The sequence below is a fragment of the Natator depressus genome, chromosome 13 (genome assembly GCF_965152275.1).
Source record: "Natator depressus isolate rNatDep1 chromosome 13, rNatDep2.hap1, whole genome shotgun sequence".
Classification (NCBI taxonomy): Eukaryota; Metazoa; Chordata; order Testudines; family Cheloniidae; genus Natator; species Natator depressus.
In genome coordinates this window covers 37,954,896-37,975,625 of record NC_134246.1, presented here as the reverse complement: position 1 = coordinate 37,975,625, position 20,730 = coordinate 37,954,896, and the positions used below count along the sequence as shown (strand labels likewise).

Here is a 20,730-nt window from a genome sequence, read left to right as displayed (position 1 = left end):
CCAGGTGGAAAATTGGAGCCATCTCTCCTGCAGCGATTTCTCTCGGTGTGAGGGAAGCGGGGGGTTGCCAGGCCGGCGGTTTGACGGCAGGTGGGGAGGTTCCTGATTATTTTGGTATATTTGGCCTGGAGGCTCCAGGCCAATCAGATTTCTTGTTAGAATTTTGCCTATTATTGTCTGTTCAAATTATTGCTAAGAATTCAAGGAAAAACACATTGAAGAAGAAAAACTGGTGAGGGTTTTTCCTCCCCTCTGAGCAGAATAACTGGCATTTAATGAGCAAGAACAGGCCAGGAGACGCACTGTCCGGAGTGCCAGCGAAGAGCCTTCTACTGCTGCTACCTAGGAGAGTCCCCCCCGTAGAGCGAGGGGCCACTTCAGCTCTGGGGGCCCTGGGTTCAGCTCCTACTTCTACATGCACCTGTCTCTCCCCATACCCCCCCATCCATCTATCTATCTATCCATCCATCCCCATGCCCCCCATCCGCCCCTAGATAGACAGACAGACAGAGGGGTGGGGGGGAGTGGGGGGGGTTGAGAGAGGGGTGGGGGGGATGGATGGAGGGGGTGAGTGGGGATGGGGGAGGGGTGGTGGATGGAGCGGGTGAGGAGGGGGAGGGGGAGACGTTGGATGCTCGCTCGCTCTCTCTCTCTCATTAGCTGCTAAGGTGGAAATTATTCAATTAGTCACGAGCGGGAAAATGCCGGGGAGGTTCAATTACCGCCTGCGGGGAGGGCGGGGAGCGAGTCTCCCAGCGGGGCTGGTTCCTGAGCGCCCCCGCGGGCTGTGGATGGGGGGATTGGGGTACTGGGGGGAGGGGAGGTGCTGGGGGGGCTGCAGACTGGCGCGGGGGGTCCCAGGAAATCCACCAACGGGGCTAGTTCTTCCTTCCCAGGACCTAATCACACCAGCCAGTCAACATGCGCCCCCCCCGCCAGCCAGGGAACCCCCACCCTCCATAACCCCCCCCCGCCAGCCAGGGAACTCCCAGCCCCATCAGTCCCCCCACCCTCCATACCCCCACCGCCAGCAAGGGACCCCCCCGCCCCATCGGACCCCCCAGTCCCCTTGGCTCCCCTACCCCGCATACCCCCTCCAGCAAGTCCCCATGACCCCCCAACATCGCCCCCCCAGCCAGTCCCCAAGCGCCATTGGTCCCCCACTCGCCATACGACCCCCCGCCAGCCCCATCGGTCCCGCCGTCCCGCATCAGCCGGCCACCGACCCCCTCCCAGCTCTCTGCCCCGAGTCCGGCGGCCCCCAAGGGCTCCAGGGCTGTCGCTGAGGGGGATGGGCGGGGGGTCCCCTGCCCCCCTCACGCGTGACCTCACGGGGGCGGGGCGTCCCCCCGCTGGGCGGGGGGGGGGATTTAAAGGGAGCCGCTTCCCGGCCGGCTCCGGAGAGACGCGAGCGCGGGAGACGGAGGCAGCGGCAGGAACCAGCCCCGGGACCCCCGGACCGGACCGGACCGGACCGGACCGGGCAGCAGGTGGGGGGCGGGATCGAGAGATGGGCTCGGGGGAGGGGAGTCGAGGGGAGATTAGTGGTGCTGGGCTCTGGGAGTGCTGGGGGGAGGGGGTTGGGGTTTTGGGGGTGCTGGGGGCGTCGATGGGGGACTGGGGGGAGGGGAGGTGCTGAGGGAGGGGGGTTATTGTACTTATTTAATCTCCCCTCTCGTCTGTCCCCCCCCCAGCTCTGCCCCCAGCCCCCCCATGGCGCTGCCCCCGCTGGGGGGGCTCCGGGGGCCCCGCCGGGGCAGCCTGCCCCTGCCCTCCAAGCACCAGCTGCGGCGGGAGGCAGCGGTAGAAGAGCCGGACTCGCCCCCCGAGTCGCCGGGGGGGTCCCCGGGGGGGCCCTACCGGGTGGTGCTGGCTGGCGAGAGCGGCGTGGGGAAGACGGCGCTGGCCAGCATCTTCGGGGGGCTGCCGGACGGAGCCCCCCGTGAGGACGAGCACCCCGGTGAGTGCCGCAGGAGTGGGTGGGGGGGCAGAGGCGGGAACTGGGGTCCCCTGGCTCTGTTGGGGCCCCTGCCCCATGGGCGCTGTCCTGTGTCACGGGGGTGGGGGACCCTGGCTGTAAGGGGGGGCCCACACCCCCCAGGCCCACCGTGGCTCTGGGGAACTGGCGCCCCCCCCCAATTGTGGCTCCCCCCCTAGCGGACACGTACGAGCGCCGCCTGTCGGTGGACGAGGAGCACACCACCTTGATCGTCTACGACATCTGGGACCAGGTGGGACCTGGGGGGCCCAGCACGACCGGGGGGCGGGGCCTCAGATCCAGTGCCTGCTTTGCTAATTATATGCAGAGCTGTGCACGTGATGCATGGAGTTGGAGTGGGGGGCTCTGCATGTAGATTTATGCAAATGATGCAGAGAATTGGGGTGTGTGGAAGGCATGAAAATATATGTAAATTAACGCAAGCTTGACCGGGTTGGCGTGGGCCTATGCAGGCCAATACACGCGGATCATTGGAGGGAATTGGGGGGGTAGCATGTAAATTTATACAGATGTATGCAAATTAATGCACGAGGCTGGAGGGTGCATGACATGAACTAGCCAATAATGTGCTGGTTGGGGGAAGGCGGGGCCTCACTTAATGCATGCAGATCTATGCGGCTCTCCAGGTGCTGACGGGGGGTCCTGGGGGCACCTCTCCCCCCAGGGCGAGGCGGGCAGCTGGCTGCAGGAGTCGTGTCTGCAGACGGGCGACGCCTTCCTGCTCGTCTTCTCGGTGACCGACCGGCGCAGCTTCAGCCGCGTCCCCCAGACCCTCCTGCGCCTGCGGGAGGGGAGCCCCCACCCCGACCCGCCCGTCATCCTGGTGGGCAACAAGAGCGACCTGGCGCGCTCCCGAGAGGTCTCGCTGGAGGGTGAGTGACCCCAGAGGATGCCCAAACTGCCCTGATCACCCATCCCCCAGTGGGTCCCCTAAAGTGTCCTGAAACCTGCCCTGACCCCCCAGGGGCACCCCTAAATCACCCTGAGCCCCAGCCCCCAGGGCCCCCTCTAAACCACCTGGAGCTCATCCCTGGGGGGGGAGCCCCAACCACCTGCCTGAGCCCCCCAGCCCCTGGAGCCCCCGCAAACCACCCACACACCTGCATGACCCTCCCCAGCCCCTAAACTACCCTGATTCCCCCCAGACCCCTCCAAACTGCCATCACACCTATTCCCACCCTATCTCCTGAGCCCCAGCCTGCCCCCCGGCTACCTGATCCCCAAAACCTCCTATGCACCCCCCAAACAACCTGAGCCCCCTGCCCCTCACCCCCCCCAATTCCTAGGAACCCCACAATCTACCCCCAGTCCATAGAACCCCCCCAACCCTCACTGACCCCCTGCTCAGCCCGAGGGTGGGGAGGGGGGCAGCTGGGCACAGGTCACTAATGTGGCCACTTGGCCCTGCCCCCCAGAGGGCCGCAGTCTGGCTGTGATGCTGAGCTGCAAACACATCGAGACGTCGGCCGTTCTGCACCACAACACGCGGGAGCTGTTCGAGGGGGCCGTGCGCCAGATCCGCCTGCGCCACCGCCGGCCAGCCGGGGACGGGGGCCGAGGTGGGGGCCCAGGCGGGCGCCGCGAGAGCCTCACCAAGAAAGCCAAGCGCTTCCTCTCCAGCCTGGTCCCGCGCAATGGCCGGTTCTTCAAGCAACGCTCCAAGTCCTGCAACGACCTCTCCGTGCTGTGAACCGGCCCTTTAAGAGGAGGCCTCCCCCACCCGCCAGTGGCTGAACCTTTAAGAGCTGCTCCCAGGCGGAGTCTCCCACAATCCCCCTGGCTTCGCACCTCCCCGGCCTCCGGTTTGCCAGCTGGGTGAGACTTAATTTTTGTCCTCCGTAGTTGTGCACATCACCTTTAAGAGGACATTAAAGGCACCATGTTTAGTTGGACAATCGGGGACATTGTGCGCTGGAGGTTTTTTTTGTTTGCCGTGGCCACGCACTTTCCCCTTTAAGAAGGTGTTGAAGGAGCGGTGGCAATGGGACACACCAAGATTTTGTTTGCCGCAGTTGTGCATGTCGCCTTTAAGCGCCATGTCGTTGGAGAGGCCTGGCCACCTTTGGGCTGGTTTTTTATTTGTCTCTTTCACCTTTAAGAGGGTCTTAAATCTCAGCAAGAGTTTTTAAGGTACCACCTCCAAGTGGAATTTGCTATTTGCCCTCCATGTTTGCACACCTCACCATTAATGAATGGGGTATTAAAAAGCCCCTCCCAGCAAAAGGCTGTTTTATTTGTCCACCACACTTCTGCCCTTCACCTTTAAGAGGGGCTTAAAGGTGCCACCTTGGAACTCTTTGAACAGGTGCTGATGGATGGCTTTAAACTGGATTTAATATTTGACTTCTGGAATTGTGCGCTGCACCTTTAAGAGGATTTTAAAGGCATGGACTTTGATCAAGCCTTATTATTTGTCCTCCACATTCCTGAGCCTCCCCTTTAAAGTGGCTCACCTTGAATACACCGACCTAAGAATGTTATACTGAGACACCGGATGGCTTTGTCCTGAACTCAGTATTTACCCTCCACACCTGTGCACCTCACCTTTAAGAGACTCTTAAACTCACCAAGTGAGGAATGAGTTAATCAGCTACTTCAGCGCCTTGTCCTGGAAGCTTTATTTCTTTATTTACTATCCTCCACATTTGTGCACTTTTCCTTGCACGAGCTCTTAAAGGTGCTGACCTTCCAGTCCTCCACATTTGTACCCCTCACCTTTACGACGCTCTTGTTAAAGGCGCCTCTGTGGGAGCCGGCTGCCGAGGCCAGATGTGGAAAACGTCCTACTGGCTTGCCATATGTGGGCACCTCCCCTTTAAGAGCATGTTAAAGGCACGACTCAGGTCACATTTTCTGTGCCTAGCTTTGTTCCTGGAAGAATGAATATTTGCCCTGCGGGTCTTCGATATGCATCTTTAAGAAGCTCTTAAAGACACAGAGTGGGGGACCTTTCACTCAAACACAAGAAGTGGACTACTTTGTGAACCTCCCCTTTAAGAGACTCTTGAAGGCACCAACTTAGGGGATCCTCCTGCCCAGACATTGTGATTTGGCCATGTACACCTCCCCTTTAAGAGCAGCCAAAAAAGCACCAACCAGACAGCCTGCCCCTTTGAGAGAGAGAGAGAGACTCTTAAAGGTACAGGTGGATTCTCCCCTCTGGGTCTCTGCTTTAATCTCCCAGGGACCCCCCCAACACCTCGGTCAGGCTCCCCCACTGCCCTGACTCTGGGGAATGGAGGCCATTTTGGGGGCATGGCCTCCTGCTCTCAATTAAAGCCCTTCTCTACCACAGCTGAGAGCTGCATCGTTATTAGGGGAGCCAGAGGGCCTGGGGGAGGGAAAGGGACAGGGGTTGGGGGGAGTCGAGGATCTTCCTGAGCCCTGGTCACGCTCCTTGCATTAGCTCTGGGGGCAAATGGGCTGAATGGTGGGGGATCCTTGTCCCAGGAGCCTCCCCAACCCCCTATCCCCCGGCTGCCATGGGCTCCTGCCCAATTCCCCCACCAATTCTCAGCCCCGGCCCCTACCCCGCACCCAGCCCCCAGTCCCACAACCCCCTCTCCCTCACCCCAACTGCCCCTCACCCCCCTGCTCCAAGCACCATCCCAGCTCTTCCCCCACCCATCACCTGGGGGGCACAAAGCTCAGCCCCCCCCACGCCCCTAGAACGGGGGAGAGAGTCAGCGACAAAGAGAAGTAACTGCATCCTGTTGCCATAGAAACTGAATCCCATTGCCATGGAAACTGCATGGTGGTGCAGTCTGGAGATTGCCATGGAGATAGGTAATGTTACCAAAGCAACGGAGCAGTGGCTGCAGGGGGTCATCTGGCCTCTCCCAGTCAGGGGTGCTGGGGGGACCTTCTATTTATAGCCTGGCCCTCTGCCCCCCCGCGCACCGGCCTGTGGGGGCAGCAGGTGACTCAGACTGACGTGGGCACAGCCCAGAAACAGCCAGAGCTAAATCTGGAGCCGCCCGTGCCCCGGCCTGGGGGGGGGGGGGGGGGAGGACTGGGCCAGCCAGGGGCTGCGGGTCAGGAGTGACAAGCGACATCAGCCTCCCCAGCCCTGCCCCTCACTCCCGACCCGCAGCCCCCCCTGCCCCGCCCCTCACTCCCGACCCGCAGCCCCCCCTGCCCCGCCAGCGCCCCTCACTCCTGACCCGCAGCCCCTGCCCCTCCCCCATCACAAACTTTTGATGCATTTTTTGGTGGTAATTGTTTTTAATTTGTTTCCATAAAGAAAATAAAAGAAAAAGAAGAAAAAAACCCCACTTGTTGGCAGGGGGGAGGGGCTGGGTAGGGCCAAGGGGCAGAGCCAGGTGCCCCCATTTAGCCCCCGCTCCCCGAGATGGGCCCCTGCGAGGTCAGGGCAAAGTCCGTGGGGCAGGGGGTGTGGTTTGTTGCTCCTGCCCCCCCCAGCCCCATTTCTGCCCCTGGGGCTCTGACTCCGCGGGAGGCCCTGGCAGCCCAGCCCCCACTCCAGCCCCAGGGTCCGTGGGGGGGGGGTCGCTACCTGCAGACCGAAGAGGGGGAGTGTTAGAGGGGAAAGGACCAAGCTCCACCCCACATTCCTGAGTCCCACCTCCGCCAGCCCAGCCTCACCTCAAGCAGCCCCTCTCCGCCCCACTCCTCCCCAGCCAGCCCCTCACCCCTGCCCAGCTAGCCCCGCCCCCAGACTCACATGCCCGGGGAGGAGAAGAGCCCTGAGAGCTGGAGGCACTGGGATGCCAGTGTCTGCGAGGCCAGGTTCAGCGCCGGGCTCAGAGCTAGGGGGGGTGGAAGAGAGACGGTCAGAGGGACTCGCATGGAGCCCCAGCCCCCCCGGACCCATTCCCTGCAAGGCAGCCTACAGGGGACGCCAGGTGTCTGGTGCCAAGCCGAGGGGGCTCTGGGAGGGTGCAGGGGACACACAGAACCGACAGCAGCCCGAATCCTGGGGGGCTGGGCCAGGCCGGGACCCCCTCGGCGGCGGGTGGGGAGTGACAGGCCAGCCAGGAGCTGGTGCTGCCCGGGGCTGCTGAGGGGGCCCAGTCCCTGTCCGTGGGGACATGGGGGACACGCCACCCCTCCCAGAGCCCCCCAAGCGCCGAGTTACCTGTCAGGGCGGCAGGGTTCAGGGCGCTCAGCGGGATGGCGCCGTTCAGTTGAAGGGCGGCCTGAGCCGCAGCTGCAGCCGGCAGCTGGATCCCGGAGCCTAGGGGGCAAATGGGGGGTCATCATGGGTGCAAATGTGCCCCCCCCGCCCTCCCCCACCAGCCTGGGTCACAGCTGGATTCAGGCCACACAGGGCCTCTCTCCCCCTTTGGCCAGGAACCCCCACTCGTCAGCATGGGCAGGAACCGCTCCCCCCCAGCCACTGTCTCCCCCCTGCCCAACCGCAGCCCTCCCAGGCCAGGAACCCCCCCCACCAGCCACAGCCCCCCCCAGGCTAGGAAACTCCCCCAGCTGCAGGCCCCCACCTTCAGCCAGCTTGGCCAGCAGCTGCAGCCCCCCACCGGAGCCAGGCTCGGTCTCCTCGGGGCCCTCGGGGAAGGAGATGTCCGTGGTGCCGTCCAGCCGCTCGGTGACGTGCCCCAGGCGCATGGGGCGCCCGGCCAGCTCGAACCCGTTCAGCTGCTCCAGCGCCCGGCGGGCACATTCTGCCTCCGCGAACTGCAGGGGGGAGCCAGGTCAGGGGGGAGCACAGGACGGCTGGGGGAGGGGCAAGGCCAAGGGGTGGTGGTGAAGCCGGCCTGACTGCAGGGCATGGGGTTACAGCTGGTGGGGCAGGGGCAGGGATGGCCTGGCTGGGGGATAGGGGAGCCAAGGCCGGCCCACGGGGGAAGTAGGGCTGGGGTGGCAGGGCCAGCCTGGCAGGGGGTCTATTGAGGGCATACTGGGGAGGAGCCATCAGAATGGAAAAATGGGGGTCGGGTGCTTCAGGGGAGCCAGGGCAGTGATGTGTGTTGGCGCCGAGGGGGGCCGGTTGGGGGGTGGGGTCCCACTCACCGTCAGGAATCCGTAGCCTTTGGACTGGCCGGTGTCTGGGTCCCTCATCAGCACAATGCTATCAATCTGCATGGGGGCAGGACAAAGGATACAGATCTGGAGTGGAGTCAGACAGGGCCCCACCCACAACCACAGGCCCTGCCCACAGCTCCGGGAAACCCCCAGCCCCTCCCCACCATGGGGATGCCCACTCCCCACAGGGGGAATCCTCGGCCCCTCCCCCAGCGGGGAGCCCGCGCCCCCCACCTTGCCGAAGGGCTCGAAGATCCCGCGCAGCATCTCCTTGGTGATGTTGCAGTGCAGGGAGCCCACGTAGAGCCGCATGGGCCCCCCGCTGCCCTTCTGCAGGGCGCTGGCCATGGCCGCCAGCCGGTTCTTCTCCGCCTGCGGGGCAAGGCGTGGGCTGAGCCGGGGTCCTGATGCCCCCGCCTCTGCCCAGTCCCCTCCCCGATCCAGACGTGGCCCAGCCGGCCCCCTCCCCCCCCCACCACCACCCAGCTGGCTTCCGCTCCCAGGCACCCCCCTCCTCAGCCAGGCCCCCCCAGACCCTCCTCGGCTGTCCCCCGCCCCTGAGACATCCCCCAGCCCTGCCCTGGATGGTCCCGCCCCCCATCATCCCTGGTCGTCCCCTTGCCCCTGTCATCCCCCTGCCCCCCTGGACACCCTACAGTCCCCCGACACCCCTGTGCCCCGCCATCATCCCCCCACCCCCCAGCACACCCCTTAGTCCCCTGACACCCTTGCCCCCAGCAGCCCCCCTGGACACCCTCCACCCCCGAGCACCCCCCGACACTGCCCCACAGCTCCCCTCTATCATCCCCTTGTCCCCCACCTGGGAGGCCTGGACAATGATGGGCACGCCCAGCAGGCGCTGCCCCGTCAGCCCGATGGCCAGCGGCACCGACTGGATCTCACAGAACTCCACGTAGGCAATGCCCTTGGAGCGCCGCGAGTTCCGGTCCGAGATGATCCGCACGTCCCGCACCTGGGGGGAGATGGCCGAGGGGCGGGGCCCAGAACAGGGCGGGGTTAGAGATGGCAGGAAGGGCAGGGCCAGGCACAGGGGGGACGGCCACGGAGAGGAGAAGCGGGGCCCAGCATGGGGGGTGGGGTTGGAGATGGCAGGAGGGGCGGGGCCTATGCACAGTGGGTGAGGCTTCAGGAATGAGCAGGTGGAAGAGCCAGGTTACCCTGGCCTAGGGCGTCCAGATGTCCCCTTTGCAAAGGGACAGTCCTGTTTTTTGGGACTTTTTCTTATATAGGCGCCTATTACTCCCACCCCCGTCCCGGTTCTTCACAGCTGCTGTCTGGTCACCCTACTCTGGCAAGACAGACCTCCTTCGGGCCACCAATTCTGGTTGGACGTATTCCCGGAGATTTCATCACAGACATCCCTAATTCAAGATTACTGTTTAATTCCCAAGACTCTTGGCCAATCCTGGAGGGTTGGCAACCCTCGACCTCCTGGGGGTGGGGCAGGGCCGGGGCGGTACCTTGCCGACAGCGGAGAAGAAGTCCTCGAGGTCGCGGGGGCGGATACGGGCGGCCAGCTGCATGCAAAACACGGTGCGAGCGTCCCGCTCCTCGGGGCTCAGGCTGCCCAGTGCCTCCCTGCGGGACAGGGTGTTAGGGGGGCTGGGCCAGGGCCCTCGACTCTTCCCTCACTGCGCTCCCCCAACCAGACCCCCCAGCTCCTCTCCCGCCAGGCCCATTTGCACCAGATCCTCCCACCCAGATCCATCAGGTCCGCTCTCCCCGGATGATCCAACCCCTGGAGAGATCCCCCCAACTCTCCTCCGCCCAACCAACCAGATCCCCAACCAGACCCCTGCCAACACCACTCCCAAAGCCCCCATCTCTGCTCCCGGCATGGGGCCCAGATCCATGCCCGGCCTCCCCCGGCTCCTGGTATGGGCGTCACTCACCGCACGGGGCTTTTCTCCCGGTACAGGGGGCTCTTACTGTGTCCAAACCGGCGCCTGGGGGCAGACACCAGGTCAGGGCCAAGTGAGTGGAAGGCAGGCAGGGGCTGGGTTCCCCAGGGGGCTGCAATGAGAAGGGGAGGGAAGGGGGTGGGGTCCCTCCAAGTAGGGATGGGCAAGGAGTGTTGTGAGGGCAGGGCCTGGCTGGGGAGCGGATTCCCTCGCCCGGGGGTAGGTCTGGCCAGGGCCTTCCTCACCAGGGCGCAGGGGTTGGCCAAGGAGGGGGGGTTCTCATTCACCTCGGGGTGGAGCCTCACTCTCCCAGGGGCAGGGTTTGCCTGGGAGTGGGGTGCCACTCACCCAGGGGCAGGGCCTGACTCACCCGGGGAGTGGGGGGCTGCGGTACCGCGCTCTCTCCTCGCGCCGGCGCTCCCGGCTCCGGGAACGGCTCCCCCGCCGGCGCTCCCGGCTCCGGCTCCTGTGGCGGCTCCGGCGCTCCCGGCTCCGGCTACTGCGCCGCCGCCGCTCCTGGTCCCGGCTAGAAAGACAGAGTGTCAGAGACCCTGCCGGCGAATCACACACTCCCTTGACCTCACCCAGCCAATCAAAGCCCCCTGGCCAATCACAGCATCCCTGGGCCACCCTCAGCCAATCACAACTCCCCTCACACACCCTGTGCGCCCCTGGCCAATCACAGCTCCCCTCACACACACTCCCAGCCACCCCGTACCCCCAGGCAAACACACAAGCCCCCCCGCCCCTACCTGTGTCTGTGCTCACGGCTCCGACTCCTCTTTTTCCTGCTGCTACTTGGGGAGTGGAGAAACAAAATTAGCATAGGACAGCCCCCTGCACCCCCCAGTGTCGGGAGGGGACACCATTAGCGTGGGGCAGCCCTCCGCGGCCCGCCCACTGCCGGGGGGGAGACACTGCTAGCGTGGGGCAGCCCCCGCCCTGCCCACTGCCAGGGGGAGATGCCGTTACTGTGGGACAGCCCCCCACCGCTCTCACCTGCTGCTGGCACTCTCCTTCTTCACCTCCTTGCTCTGCTCCTCCGGGGGCTGTGGGGGGAGCACGGAGAGGTGAATACAGGATGTAGCCCCCCATCCCCCCACAGGCTCCCCCATACGTTACCTGAGCCACAGGGGCTTCAGCTGGCGCCTTCGAGGGTCCTGCCTGGGCCTGGAGGAAACAAAGCCATGCCTCAGTGGGAGATGGGGCAGCCCGCATCGGCACCCCCGCTCCGCTCTCCCCACCAGCCACCAATGACCCCCCTCCAGCCTCCACTGCTCCAGAGACGCTGGGGAAACTGAGGCATGCCCCTTGCAAGGGCCCCCCGCCCCTCACCTCCTCCTTCTTGTAAGGCGCCTCCAGCATGGCTTCGATGACAATGTCAAAGTCGTCAGGCGTCATGGCGTCGGCTGAGCTCTGCGGGAGAGGAGAGGAGGGATTAGCCCCAGGCCGGCCCCTCAGGGCCCCATCCAGGGAGCCATAGCCGAGGGGAGCGGGGTACTCACGGGCTCCTGCAGCGGATTCGAGACCCCCGGCTCCATGGAGCGCGCCGGGGGTGCCCCACCCCCGAAGGGCAGGGCAGACTCCGGGCTTGAGCGGCTCTCAGACGCGTCCTGCGGAGAGACGGGGTGTGGTGAGCGTGCGGGGGGGCCCCCAATCGTTCTAGCCTGCACGCTCCAGACCCCCCCATCCGATATCAGGCTGGGGCCCCAGACGTTCTGGACCCATGTCCCTTTGCTGCCCCACTACCAGTCTGGAGCACTTTGCAAGATACCCCTCCCCCGCCACGTATTGAGCCTGGCTTCAGAAAAGCCACTGTTCCAGAGCAGGCTGTCAGTCCCAGGCTGGGGGCTCCAAAACCAGCGGAGGAGAAAGAGCCACCCACAAGTCACCTCCTTCCTGGCACCCACCCTGCTCTAGCCCCCCCACCCAATTCCAAACATTCAGAGAAGACACCACCCCTAGGTCTGGGGAACACCTTGGGAGGCACAGCCTGTTCTAGAGCACCCCATCTCCAGCATGCCGCCCCGAGAGCATCATGGCTCTAAATCCTCAGCCAGAGTCTGCTCTAGATCCCCAGGGTGCCAGGCCTGCTCTCGACCCTTCCCAATTCCAGACCGGTTGTACAGACCCAGGACCCGGGATGCTGATGTGCGCAGGGCACCCCCTTCATCTGGCCAAGGGCCTAGCAAGACCCCAAGTCCCAACCCGGTTGGAGGAACCTCTGCTCTAGAACCCCTCCACTCTAGAACCTGCCTTCTAGGCCCCACCTCCACATTCTAGACTTTGATGCCACCCCTCCCCCGACTGTTCTATCCCTGCAGCAAGCCCCACCCCCCGCGTTCTATGCCCCCTTGCAAGCCCCACCCCGCCCCGTAGCCCCGCCCCCAACCCCCCCGCGTTCTAAGCCCCCTTACAAGCCCCGCCCAACCTCTTAGCCCCGCCCCTAAGCCCCCAGCGTTCTAAAGCCCCTTGCAAGCCCCGCCCAGCACCGTCCCCAGCGTTCTAAGCCTCCCACGAACCCCTGCGCCCAGCATTCTAGAACCCCGCGCTTGCGCCCACCCCACCTCACGGGACACTGACGTTATCACCTTCACCCCCCGTGAGGTGCCCCCCCTCCATGACGTCACCCTGCCCCCGCTCTCACCCTCCTCCGGGGTAGCGCCGGCTCCTTGGGCTCCGGGTTTCTCCGCGGCCGGACGGGTCGCTAAGATGGCGGAGGCCGCGGCTGCCTCCAGAACCTTCCCCTCCCCCAGAAGCTTCGCGCGCAGGCGCGAACTGGGCGGCAGCGCGACCCTGATTGGGTGAGCGGGACGGCGCTGATTGGCCGCGGTCGGCCAAGGGGACGCGGCTTGGAACAGCGCCGTTGCTGATTGGTCAGTTCCCAGAGAGGGCGGCGCTGATTGGCTCAGAGTTTGGAGGGGACGGTGTGTTTTTGCGTCAGTTCCAGCGATGATTGAGCGAGAGCGAGAAGGGGGCGGGCCTTTTCTCCAGTGGCCTCGCTGTTTGGCCCGGAGCGGGGGGGGGGGGGGGCGCGCCGCTTTCCCCGTGGCGGAAGGGTGATTGGCAGGTGAGGCGGGACTTTGCGGACAGCGACCACCCTGATTGGTTGATTATGAGTCAGCGGATGTGGCTTGGCTCACAACAGCAACGTTGATTGGCCCAGAACGAAGAGGGGCGGTACAGCAGCGTCAGTAACCTATCCCCACTCGCACGGCTGCACGCAGGGGGCTGGTTGCCATGACAACGGGAGGGCGCCCCTCTCCCGCCATAGACGGACACACACAGGGGCCGAGACAGAAAGCTTTATTGAAACGCACGGACCGTGGACAGAGAGGGGAGGGAGGGCCGCGTGGGGCGGGGTCTCGGTCCAGGCCCGGCCCCCGGTGACGTCCGGGCCACTCACAGGCCGAGACGGAGAAGGGGGCGGGGTCTCAGTGACGTCGCGCCCGCTCAGAGGCCGATGGTGGAGGAGCGGCCGCTGGGGTTGTGCAGGGCGGAGCAGCCGGGCGCCGTCACCGCCCACTCGTACCACACCTTGCGCGGGGCCGCGCAGCGCCAGAAGGCCACGCGCACGCGCTCGCCCGCGCGCACCGCCAGCGGCTGCTGTGGGGAGAGAGGGAGCGTCAGGCCGCGCCAAGCCCCGCCCCCTTGCCAAGCCCCGCCCCCTCCCCGGGGACACGCCCTACGGCTTCCCCCTCCCCCGTGAGGACACTGCCCCCCCGCCGGGGAGCCCCCCTGGGGGCGGGGGCCGCTCACCTTGATGGGGAAGAAGATGGGGAACCAGGAGAACATGCCGGGGGAGTGCGTCTCTGGCCGGATACCTGGGGGGAGGGGGCGTGAGACGGGGGCCAGGACCCCCGGGCACCCTCCGCCCCTCCCCGCCCACGGAGTCTGCCCCCCCACCAGGGGAGCTTCCCCCCCAGATCTCCCCCCCCCGAGCCTCGGCAACCTCCCCCCCTCCCCCCCAGATCTGCCCCCCCCCCCGAGCCTCGGCAACCTCCGCCCCTCCCCCCAACACCTAGGGAACCTCCCCCCCAGACCTGCCCCCCTGCCAGCCTGGGCAACCTCCCCACTCCCCCCCGATCTGCCCCTCCCCCGAACACCTAGGGAGCCACCCCCCTGCCAGCCTGGCCAACCTTCCCCCCTCCCCCTGGGGAGCCTTGCCCTTCTGGATCTGCCCAATCAGGAAAATCTCCAGCCCCGCCCTCCTCAGCCAAGCTTCCCTACTCCCCCTGACAGCCCCCCACTGCACCCTGACCCCATCCCAGTGCCCTGGCCCTGCCCCCCACAAGCCCCCAGCTGCACCCTGCCCCCCCTTCTGGCCCAGCAGGGCCCCACCCCCCCATGCTCCGGCAGCCGCCGGCTCCGCACTCACTGAGTGTGACGTCGCCGTAGAGCGTGGTCTCAAAGTAGCCGGCGAAGCCGTGCAGCACCGTGTTCACCTCCACCGCGAACTCCAGCTGCCGGTACTGGCTCTTGTCCCGGTCTGGGTCTGCCCAAAGGGGGGAGGTTAGGGGGAACTTTCTCCTAGAAGGGTGTGGTCAGCTCAGGCCCCTCCCCTCCCCACCCCAGAGGGGTGAGGTCAGCTCAGGCCTCACCCCAGCGCCCTACCTGGGTGCGGGTGGTGGAAGGTGAAGCAGGGCTGGGGTGGTGCCAGCTGGTGGAAGTTATGGAGCCGCACGACATAGGGCATCTCGAACTGCGCCTGGGGGGGGAAGAGAGAGACCTGGTCAGAGCGTGACCCCCAGCCCCTGCCAGACAGCACCCGGGCAACCCCTGACCAAGCTGGGGGGGGGGTTCAGACTGGCGGGGGACAGGAGGACTGGAGGGGGCTGTGGTCGCGAGGCCAGGAAGGAGGCACGTGGTGGGGCATGGTTGGGGGGCTCACCTCGGGGTGCCGGTCCTTCTCCCGACAGGCGCGCACCTCGTTGTACAGCTTGGAGGAGGAAATGGGTGCCAGGAAGGACGTGTAAGTGCTGGGGATGCTCACGCCACCCACTGGAGAATGGGGCGGGGGGGAGAGGAGGGTGTCAGACATTGGGGCAACAAGCGCCCCACACCAAAACTGCCTCCCTGCACAGCAACCCTCCACAACTCCCCCCCATGCCCCACCAGCTCCTCCCTCTGCCCCCCACCAACACCTCCCACTGCTCCCCCTGCCTGACCCACAGCTCCCCCCACCCCCGGAGCCCGCTCACCCCGCAGGCAGTGCTGCGCCCCGTCCAGGCACTCAGGGGACAGCTCGTTGTCAGCAAAGGAGCCCAGCAGCTCCGACACCAGGAGATCGGCCTGCTCAGGGGCCGTCCAGTCCCGCATGTCAGACGATACCACGGTCACCTGCGAGCCCCACTCCTCGTACTGCCAGCTCTCCAGTCTGCGGGGAGTTCAGAGTTAATCCAGGGAACTGTCCGCCACTGGCTTCCCGCTCCTACCACGAGCACTCCAGATTAAATCAGGGAACTGCCCACCGCTATATCCCCCCATCCTGCTGCCAGTGCTCCAGCCTTCGGGTTGGTGTGGGGCTAACCCAGGGAACTGCCCACCACTGGATCCCCTCCTCCTGCTTCGATTGCGCCCCTTCATACTGCCAGCTCTCCAGCCTGTAAGAGTCACGGGGTTAACCTGGGGAACTGCCTGTCACTGTATCCCCCCCACTCCTACCGCCAGCTGTCCAGTCTGCAGGGAGCGAGGGTTAACCCAAGGAACTGCCAGCCACTGGATCTCCTCCCTCCTCATACACCAGCTCTCAGGGGAGGAGGGATGGATAAACACACAGACAATGGGCCTAGTCTCAGCAGGCTCTAACTTGGCAGGGGGAAGGGGGGGCACTCACGTCACCACAGCGTTGGGGTTCTTCTCCACGGCATAGATTTTCACCCGCCGACCGGCCTGGCGGGACGCCCGCAGCGTGGCATTGACCAGGGGGCCCCGGCCGGCCCCCAGCACCATCACTACCCTGAGGGGCACAGAGGGAGGTCAGAGGGCAGCACACAGGGGGTGCCAGGGGGATGGATCTCCCCATCGGGGGGAAGGGTCCGAGTGACCTTCAGGGGCATCACCGGGGCAGGTTGTCAGGCGTGCCATGTCCCATGGGGCTGGGGCAGCACCAGGTGGGAGAGGTATAACTGACGGGTGGGGCGTTGCCATGGAGGGGCGGGGTGTTGCCATGGAGGGGCGGGGCGTCACTCACTGCACATTCATCTCCTTCTCCTCTTCAGGCACCCGGTCCAGCAGGCACCTATAGATCGCCTGGGGGGGTAGAGGAGAGGGGGTAGTCTCTGGGGAGCCCTGCAGCCCCCCCCAACTGCCCCCCTCAGATCCTGCCCCCACACCACACTCCTCCCCCCAGGCCCCACCCCCAAATACACCCTGCCCCCATTGCCCCACCCTCTCACCCTCACCCACTAAGCCTTGCTACCATTACCCCTCGCCACAGGCCCCACCCCTTCCCACAGCCACTCCTCCTTCCCTCTGGCCCCACCCCCTTAGATAGGTCCTGCCCACCAAAGCCCCTCCCCCTGTTCACAGCCCAGCTCCCCCCCCACCTGTTGGTACTGGGAGTATTTGATGGGGTCCTTCTCAAAGACCTCATAAGTCTGGGACTCCAGGTTGTCCATCAGGGGCTGCGGGAGGAGGGGAGAGCAGCGTGAGGAGGGCAGGGAGGAGGAAGACCCACCCCACTGCACTGCAGAGCCGGTGACATTCACTCTGAACCCTAATGATGCACGCCAAGCCCACCAAGGGAAGTGTTCACTCTGGGCCCTAATGATGAACCCTGACATGAGATGTTTACCCTGAATGCGGATGACAGATGCATCAACATTGCATAGTCACGGGGCATCCCCTCAGAACCCTAACAGTGGGCACCCAATAGCCCACAGGCGTCACAATGACGCTAGGTGATACTGCATGAATGAAGGTGAGTCGGCAGCCACAAGGCCCAATGACAATGCTCTAGCAGAGTTCACCCTGAGCCCTAATGACGTGGTGCAATGCTGTCCCGAAATCCTGGCAAGTTCCAATGTTAACTCGGAACCCTAATGATGACACAAGAATGTTGGCCCTGGGTCCAAGTTATGCCACTCTGATATCTATGAGTCCCAACCCCAGCATGAGGCAGCATTCATCCTGAACCCTAATGACAATGAGATAGAATACTGGCCAAGCCCTGTTAACCCTGCAACCTAGGATGGTGGATATGATGCTAACCCAACTTGCACTAACCCTGGACCTTAATGATGGGGGAATATGATGCTGGACCAAGCCCTGTTAACTCTGAACCCTAATTATGGTGGGACAGGATGCTGGTCCAAGCTGTAACAATGTTGCTGTGTTAACCCTGGGCCCTAACAATGCCAGCTGGCAATGTTAGTCCTGAACATTGAAGAAGCCATTTTGTGAGCCATGGGTCTCAGCCCCAGTGCTATGACGGCGTTCACGCTGAGCCACACCAATGACAGCCGTGGTCGCTCACCTGCAGGGGGGACTGCAGATAGTCCTCGTACCCCTTGGCGAAGAGCTCATAGGCGGAGGGTGGGGGCCGGTTCTGGCTCAGGTACTCCAGGTACTGCAGGTAAGAGCAGAACTCCTTCTCGGGGTGGTGGTGAGCGCCCCACACGATGAATTGCACTTCCAGCTGGGGGGCAGGGGCGGGGTTAGACAGCGACAATGCCCCCCCCACAGCCTGACCCACCCTGACCCCCAGCATGGGGAGACAAGCCCCTGGGATACTCCCCCCAGAGCATAGAACCCCCACAGTGAAGGGGGGGATGGAAAACGGGGGTCATACTCCTTCTCCATCCCAGTGCTGGGAGCTTCCCCACAGCAGTGTCCCCAGCTAGGAGGGGGCATGGAGAGCTTGGTGGGTGTAGCAGGACATGGTGCATCTTGGGAAGGTGGGGGCGTGGCTCAGTGACAGGGACAGGATCCTGGAGGGCAGGGCTCCGGGTGGGCATGGCTTCAGAGGGTGGGGCCAGGAGATCTGGGTGGGCAGAGCCTGGGCAGGGCTCACCTTCAGCAGGCGGAAGACCAGGCGCTGGTGCATCTTGGAGAGGACGGGAAACCCCTTCTTATTGGTCAGGAAGATGCTGGTGGGCAGGATGGCCGCTTTGATTGGCTCCCCCAGCCAGCGGTCGATGACGTGATTGGAGGGCAGGTCTGGCCCCACCTCCAGGGCTGGAGGGGGCAGAAAACAGGGGTCAAGAAACCTGCCATCCCCTGCCCCAGTGCTGCGAGCTTCCCCGCAGCAGTGCCCCCACCCCACACTCACCCACTGCAATGCGCTTGTTGTAGTCACAGAGGGTCCGGAAATCGTGCCACCTGCAGAGAAACGGGGGCCAGTGAATAGGGAACAAGATCCTGCCCTCCCTCGGTGCCCCCCCAGTTCCCCTCTGTGCATTGCCCCCCTCTCCCCCAGATCCCTAACCTCAGCCCCAACAGGACACCTCCCCGCATCACGTGTGCTTGCCTCAGTTAAAAGCAGGCTCTGGGGCTGCGTGCTTCCCCCCAGCAGTGCCCCCTGGTCCCCCGCCCCCTCACCATATCCATGTCTTCTCGTCTCCCGAGCCGTCCTCGGGCACCGGCACCGGCTCATTCTCGATCAGGTCGTCCCGCAGATCCTCAGGGGCCAGCAGGGGGACCCGCATCCAGAACTGGGGGGGGGTTGTGTGTGTGTGAAATGAGGGGTTAGTCACAGCCGCACCCCCTTTCCCCCTCCCCCCCCTCCGCCCAGCCCTGCACTCACCATGGTGCTGTGGTGCCCGGTGTGGATGTGGGTGCTCAGCACCCGGGCCAGGTTGGGGTTCTCGCCCTGCGTCAGGGGCAGTAGGAATGCGGGGAGCCCCAGGTACGCCCCAAAGTTCAGCTCCTGCAGCATTGCCTGGGGAGAGAGGAGACTGTGTACCCCCCACTCACTCCCCCAGAGTAACCCCCTCCCCCCACGGTCTATCCCACCATCCCCCCACCGCGACACCTCCTCCCCACCCCACTATCACCTCTCCCCTAACTCCCGGGGCTGTTATAATCCCCCCCCCCCAGGCTCCCAGCCCCCCACTCACCGCCTCTGAGTTCCTGCGGACGGCCTCCACCTTGGCGTCTGGGCGGATCCAGGGAGAGAGCTTCCCCACAATCAGCGTGTTCCAGTCTGGGGGGGCGAGAGTGGGTGAGATCCACAGCGCAGGGGGCACCTCAGGGGGAGGGATAGCTCAGTGGTTTGAGCATTGGCCTGCTAAACCCAGGGTTGTGAGCTCAATCCTTGAGGGGCCCATTTAGGGATCTGGGGCAAAAATTGGGGATTGGTCCTGCTTTGAGCAGGGGGTTGGACTAGATGATCTCCTGAGGGCCCTTCCGACCCTGATATTCTAGGATTCTAGGGTGCAGGGGAATAGACAGGCACCATAGCCTAGTGTGGGGTCGCTCTCTCTAGGCTGGGGGGACCAGATAGTGCCCGGCAGCCCAGCGGGGGGCAGAGACAACACAGGGGGGGGCTCCAAGGCCAGGACTGCAGTGGGATCTCAGCCGGGGGTGCTGTCCTGGGAGTATTAGGAGGCACAGCCAGCGGGGAGGGGGGGCAGATGGCACTGGGAAGCGCAGCGGGGGGCAGGGGGCTCACCTCTCCCCGAGAGCAGCAGGTCGGAGCGGGTGTGGGGGCCAGGGCGGCCACTGGCTGGCTGATGGCTGAACTCCCGGCGGTAGCGTGGGTGGAAGACCGGCATGCACAGGAAATCAAACCTGCGGAGAGACGGAGGGCTGGGCTGGAGGACAAAGGCCTGGGAGCTTCATCCAGTGGCGGGGAGTTCCCCAGGCCAGCAGAGCCCCAGATCCCCCTGGGTGCGATCCCGCCAAGCCCCAAGCTGGCCTGAGATGGGGGAGGGGCTCCAGTGGCAGGGGGGGAGGGGAGGCTGGCCCGGGATGGGGGAGGGGCTCCAGTGGCAGGGGGGGAGGGGAGGGGAGGCTGGCCTGGGGTGGGGGAGGGGCTCCAGTGGCAGGGAGGGAGGGAAGGCTGGCCCGGGATGGGGGAGGGGTTCCAGGGGCGGGGGGGGAGGGGAGGCTGGCCTGGGATGGGGGAGGGGCTCCAGGGGCGGGGGGGGAGGGGAGGCCAGCGCGGGGGGGTCCCCAGGCTGCGGGGGGTGGGAGGCCGGGCAATTCGCCACCACATGAGCGTGGCTCGGAGGGGGCCAGGCGGTGGCCACGTGGGGCGGGTCACGTGGTCTCACCCCTGCCGAGCCACGGCCCCCAGCGTCTCCGCCACCTCCGGGACGCAGCTCAGGTCCCGGCCGCTGGACACGCGGGGACCCCCCGCCCCGCACGGACCCGGAGCCGGAGCCGCCGCCGCCGCCATCGCTGCCAGACGCGCCCCCAGCCCGGCCGGCCAATCACAGAGCCGCGTCGCGCCCTGCCGGCCAACCACAGCGCGCTTCCGGTCCAGGCGGCCAATCGGGGAGCGGAGGGGCGGGCCAAGCCGGCGAGAACCAATCGAGTCGGTGGCACCAGGACGGTTCCATTTCCCTTCATGCGCTTCGCGAGGCAAGGACTACATTTCCCTGCATGCCCAGCGCCAGGAACGAACAGCTTCTTCCCCAAGACCACATTGCCCACAATGCATTGCGCCCCTGGGGTTTATGGGGTGCTAAGGTTCTATTACCTACCGTGCATTGCGCCCATGGGAGCCTTGCACTCACTTTCCCATTATGCTCGTCCCCTTTTCGACGGACAGGATGGTGCCTGTCTCTTGCTTGTGGCCTACATTTCCCACCATGCCTCACTCTCCATGGAGGAAGACAGATTTCCCAGCAAGCACCAGGT

General features: G+C 64.8%; 3 protein-coding genes across 6 annotated transcripts; 1 reads left to right on the top strand and 2 right to left on the bottom strand.

Annotated features, from left to right (window-relative positions):
- Positions 1-1,405: 1,405 nt before the first annotated feature.
- Positions 1,406-5,546, top strand: REM2 (RRAD and GEM like GTPase 2). Its single transcript, XM_074969339.1, has 5 exons — positions 1,406-1,490; positions 1,695-1,960; positions 2,158-2,231; positions 2,664-2,871; positions 3,415-5,546. The coding sequence occupies exons 2-5, from the start codon at positions 1,714-1,716 to the stop codon at positions 3,687-3,689; spliced, it is 804 nt and encodes a 267-aa protein (XP_074825440.1). The 5' UTR covers positions 1,406-1,490; positions 1,695-1,713; the 3' UTR covers positions 3,690-5,546.
- A 684-nt stretch (positions 5,547-6,230) lies between these two features.
- Positions 6,231-12,718, bottom strand: RBM23 (RNA binding motif protein 23). Of its 4 annotated transcripts, none has more exons than XM_074969332.1 (16): positions 12,572-12,718; positions 11,430-11,537; positions 11,260-11,340; positions 11,047-11,094; positions 10,924-10,973; positions 10,677-10,721; positions 10,295-10,450; positions 9,916-9,969; positions 9,484-9,601; positions 8,823-8,975; positions 8,237-8,374; positions 7,991-8,056; positions 7,462-7,654; positions 7,098-7,196; positions 6,684-6,768; positions 6,231-6,515 (listed from the first exon to the last, which is right to left on the bottom strand). In XM_074969332.1, exons 2-16 carry the CDS (start codon positions 11,463-11,465, stop codon positions 6,512-6,514), a joined length of 1,326 nt encoding a protein of 441 aa, XP_074825433.1. In that variant the 5' UTR covers positions 11,466-11,537; positions 12,572-12,718; the 3' UTR covers positions 6,231-6,511. The 4 variants fall into 4 exon arrangements, with proteins under 4 accessions (XP_074825433.1, XP_074825436.1, XP_074825437.1 ...); XM_074969335.1 differs by having other exon boundaries at positions 10,677-10,718; XM_074969336.1 differs by lacking the exon at positions 9,916-9,969 and having other exon boundaries at positions 6,233-6,515.
- A 518-nt stretch (positions 12,719-13,236) lies between these two features.
- PRMT5 (protein arginine methyltransferase 5) lies at positions 13,237-20,288 on the bottom strand. The gene is made up of 17 exons (XM_074969325.1): positions 20,142-20,288; positions 19,538-19,656; positions 18,984-19,069; positions 18,671-18,805; positions 18,466-18,578; positions 18,197-18,246; positions 17,939-18,102; positions 17,402-17,563; positions 16,473-16,550; positions 16,118-16,176; positions 15,761-15,883; positions 15,126-15,301; positions 14,816-14,925; positions 14,539-14,632; positions 14,303-14,419; positions 13,684-13,748; positions 13,237-13,530 (listed from the first exon to the last, which is right to left on the bottom strand). Exons 1-17 carry the CDS (start codon positions 20,264-20,266, stop codon positions 13,378-13,380), a joined length of 1,929 nt encoding a protein of 642 aa, XP_074825426.1. The 5' UTR covers positions 20,267-20,288; the 3' UTR covers positions 13,237-13,377.
- Between the last annotated feature and the right edge of the window lie 442 nt (positions 20,289-20,730).

Coding starts and splice junctions, on each gene's coding strand:
- REM2 (XM_074969339.1), top strand. CDS start 1,714: ATGGCGCTGCCCCCGCTGGGGGGGCTCCGGGGGCCCCGCCGGGGCAGC. Junction 2,232..2,663: donor TCTACGACATCTGGGACCAG/GTGGGACCTGGG, acceptor CTCTCCCCCCAG/GGCGAGGCGGGCAGCTGGCT. Junction 2,872..3,414: donor CCGAGAGGTCTCGCTGGAGG/GTGAGTGACCCC, acceptor CCTGCCCCCCAG/AGGGCCGCAGTCTGGCTGTG.
- RBM23 (XM_074969332.1), bottom strand. CDS start 11,465: ATGGAGCCGGGGGTCTCGAATCCGCTGCAGGAGCCC. Junction 11,341..11,429: donor CGAATCCGCTGCAGGAGCCC/GTGAGTACCCCG, acceptor CCTCTCCCGCAG/AGCTCAGCCGACGCCATGAC. Junction 9,970..10,294: donor CGCAGCCCCCCACTCCCCGG/GTGAGTCAGGCC, acceptor GTCTGCCCCCAG/GCGCCGGTTTGGACACAGTA.
- PRMT5 (XM_074969325.1), bottom strand. CDS start 20,266: ATGGCGGCGGCGGCGGCTCCGGCTCCGGGTCCGTGCGGGGCGGGGGGT. Junction 19,657..20,141: donor GGGGCCGTGGCTCGGCAGGG/GTGAGACCACGT, acceptor GTCTCTCCGCAG/GTTTGATTTCCTGTGCATGC. Junction 13,749..14,302: donor CTACGGCGACGTCACACTCA/GTGAGTGCGGAG, acceptor CCCTCCCCCCAG/GTATCCGGCCAGAGACGCAC.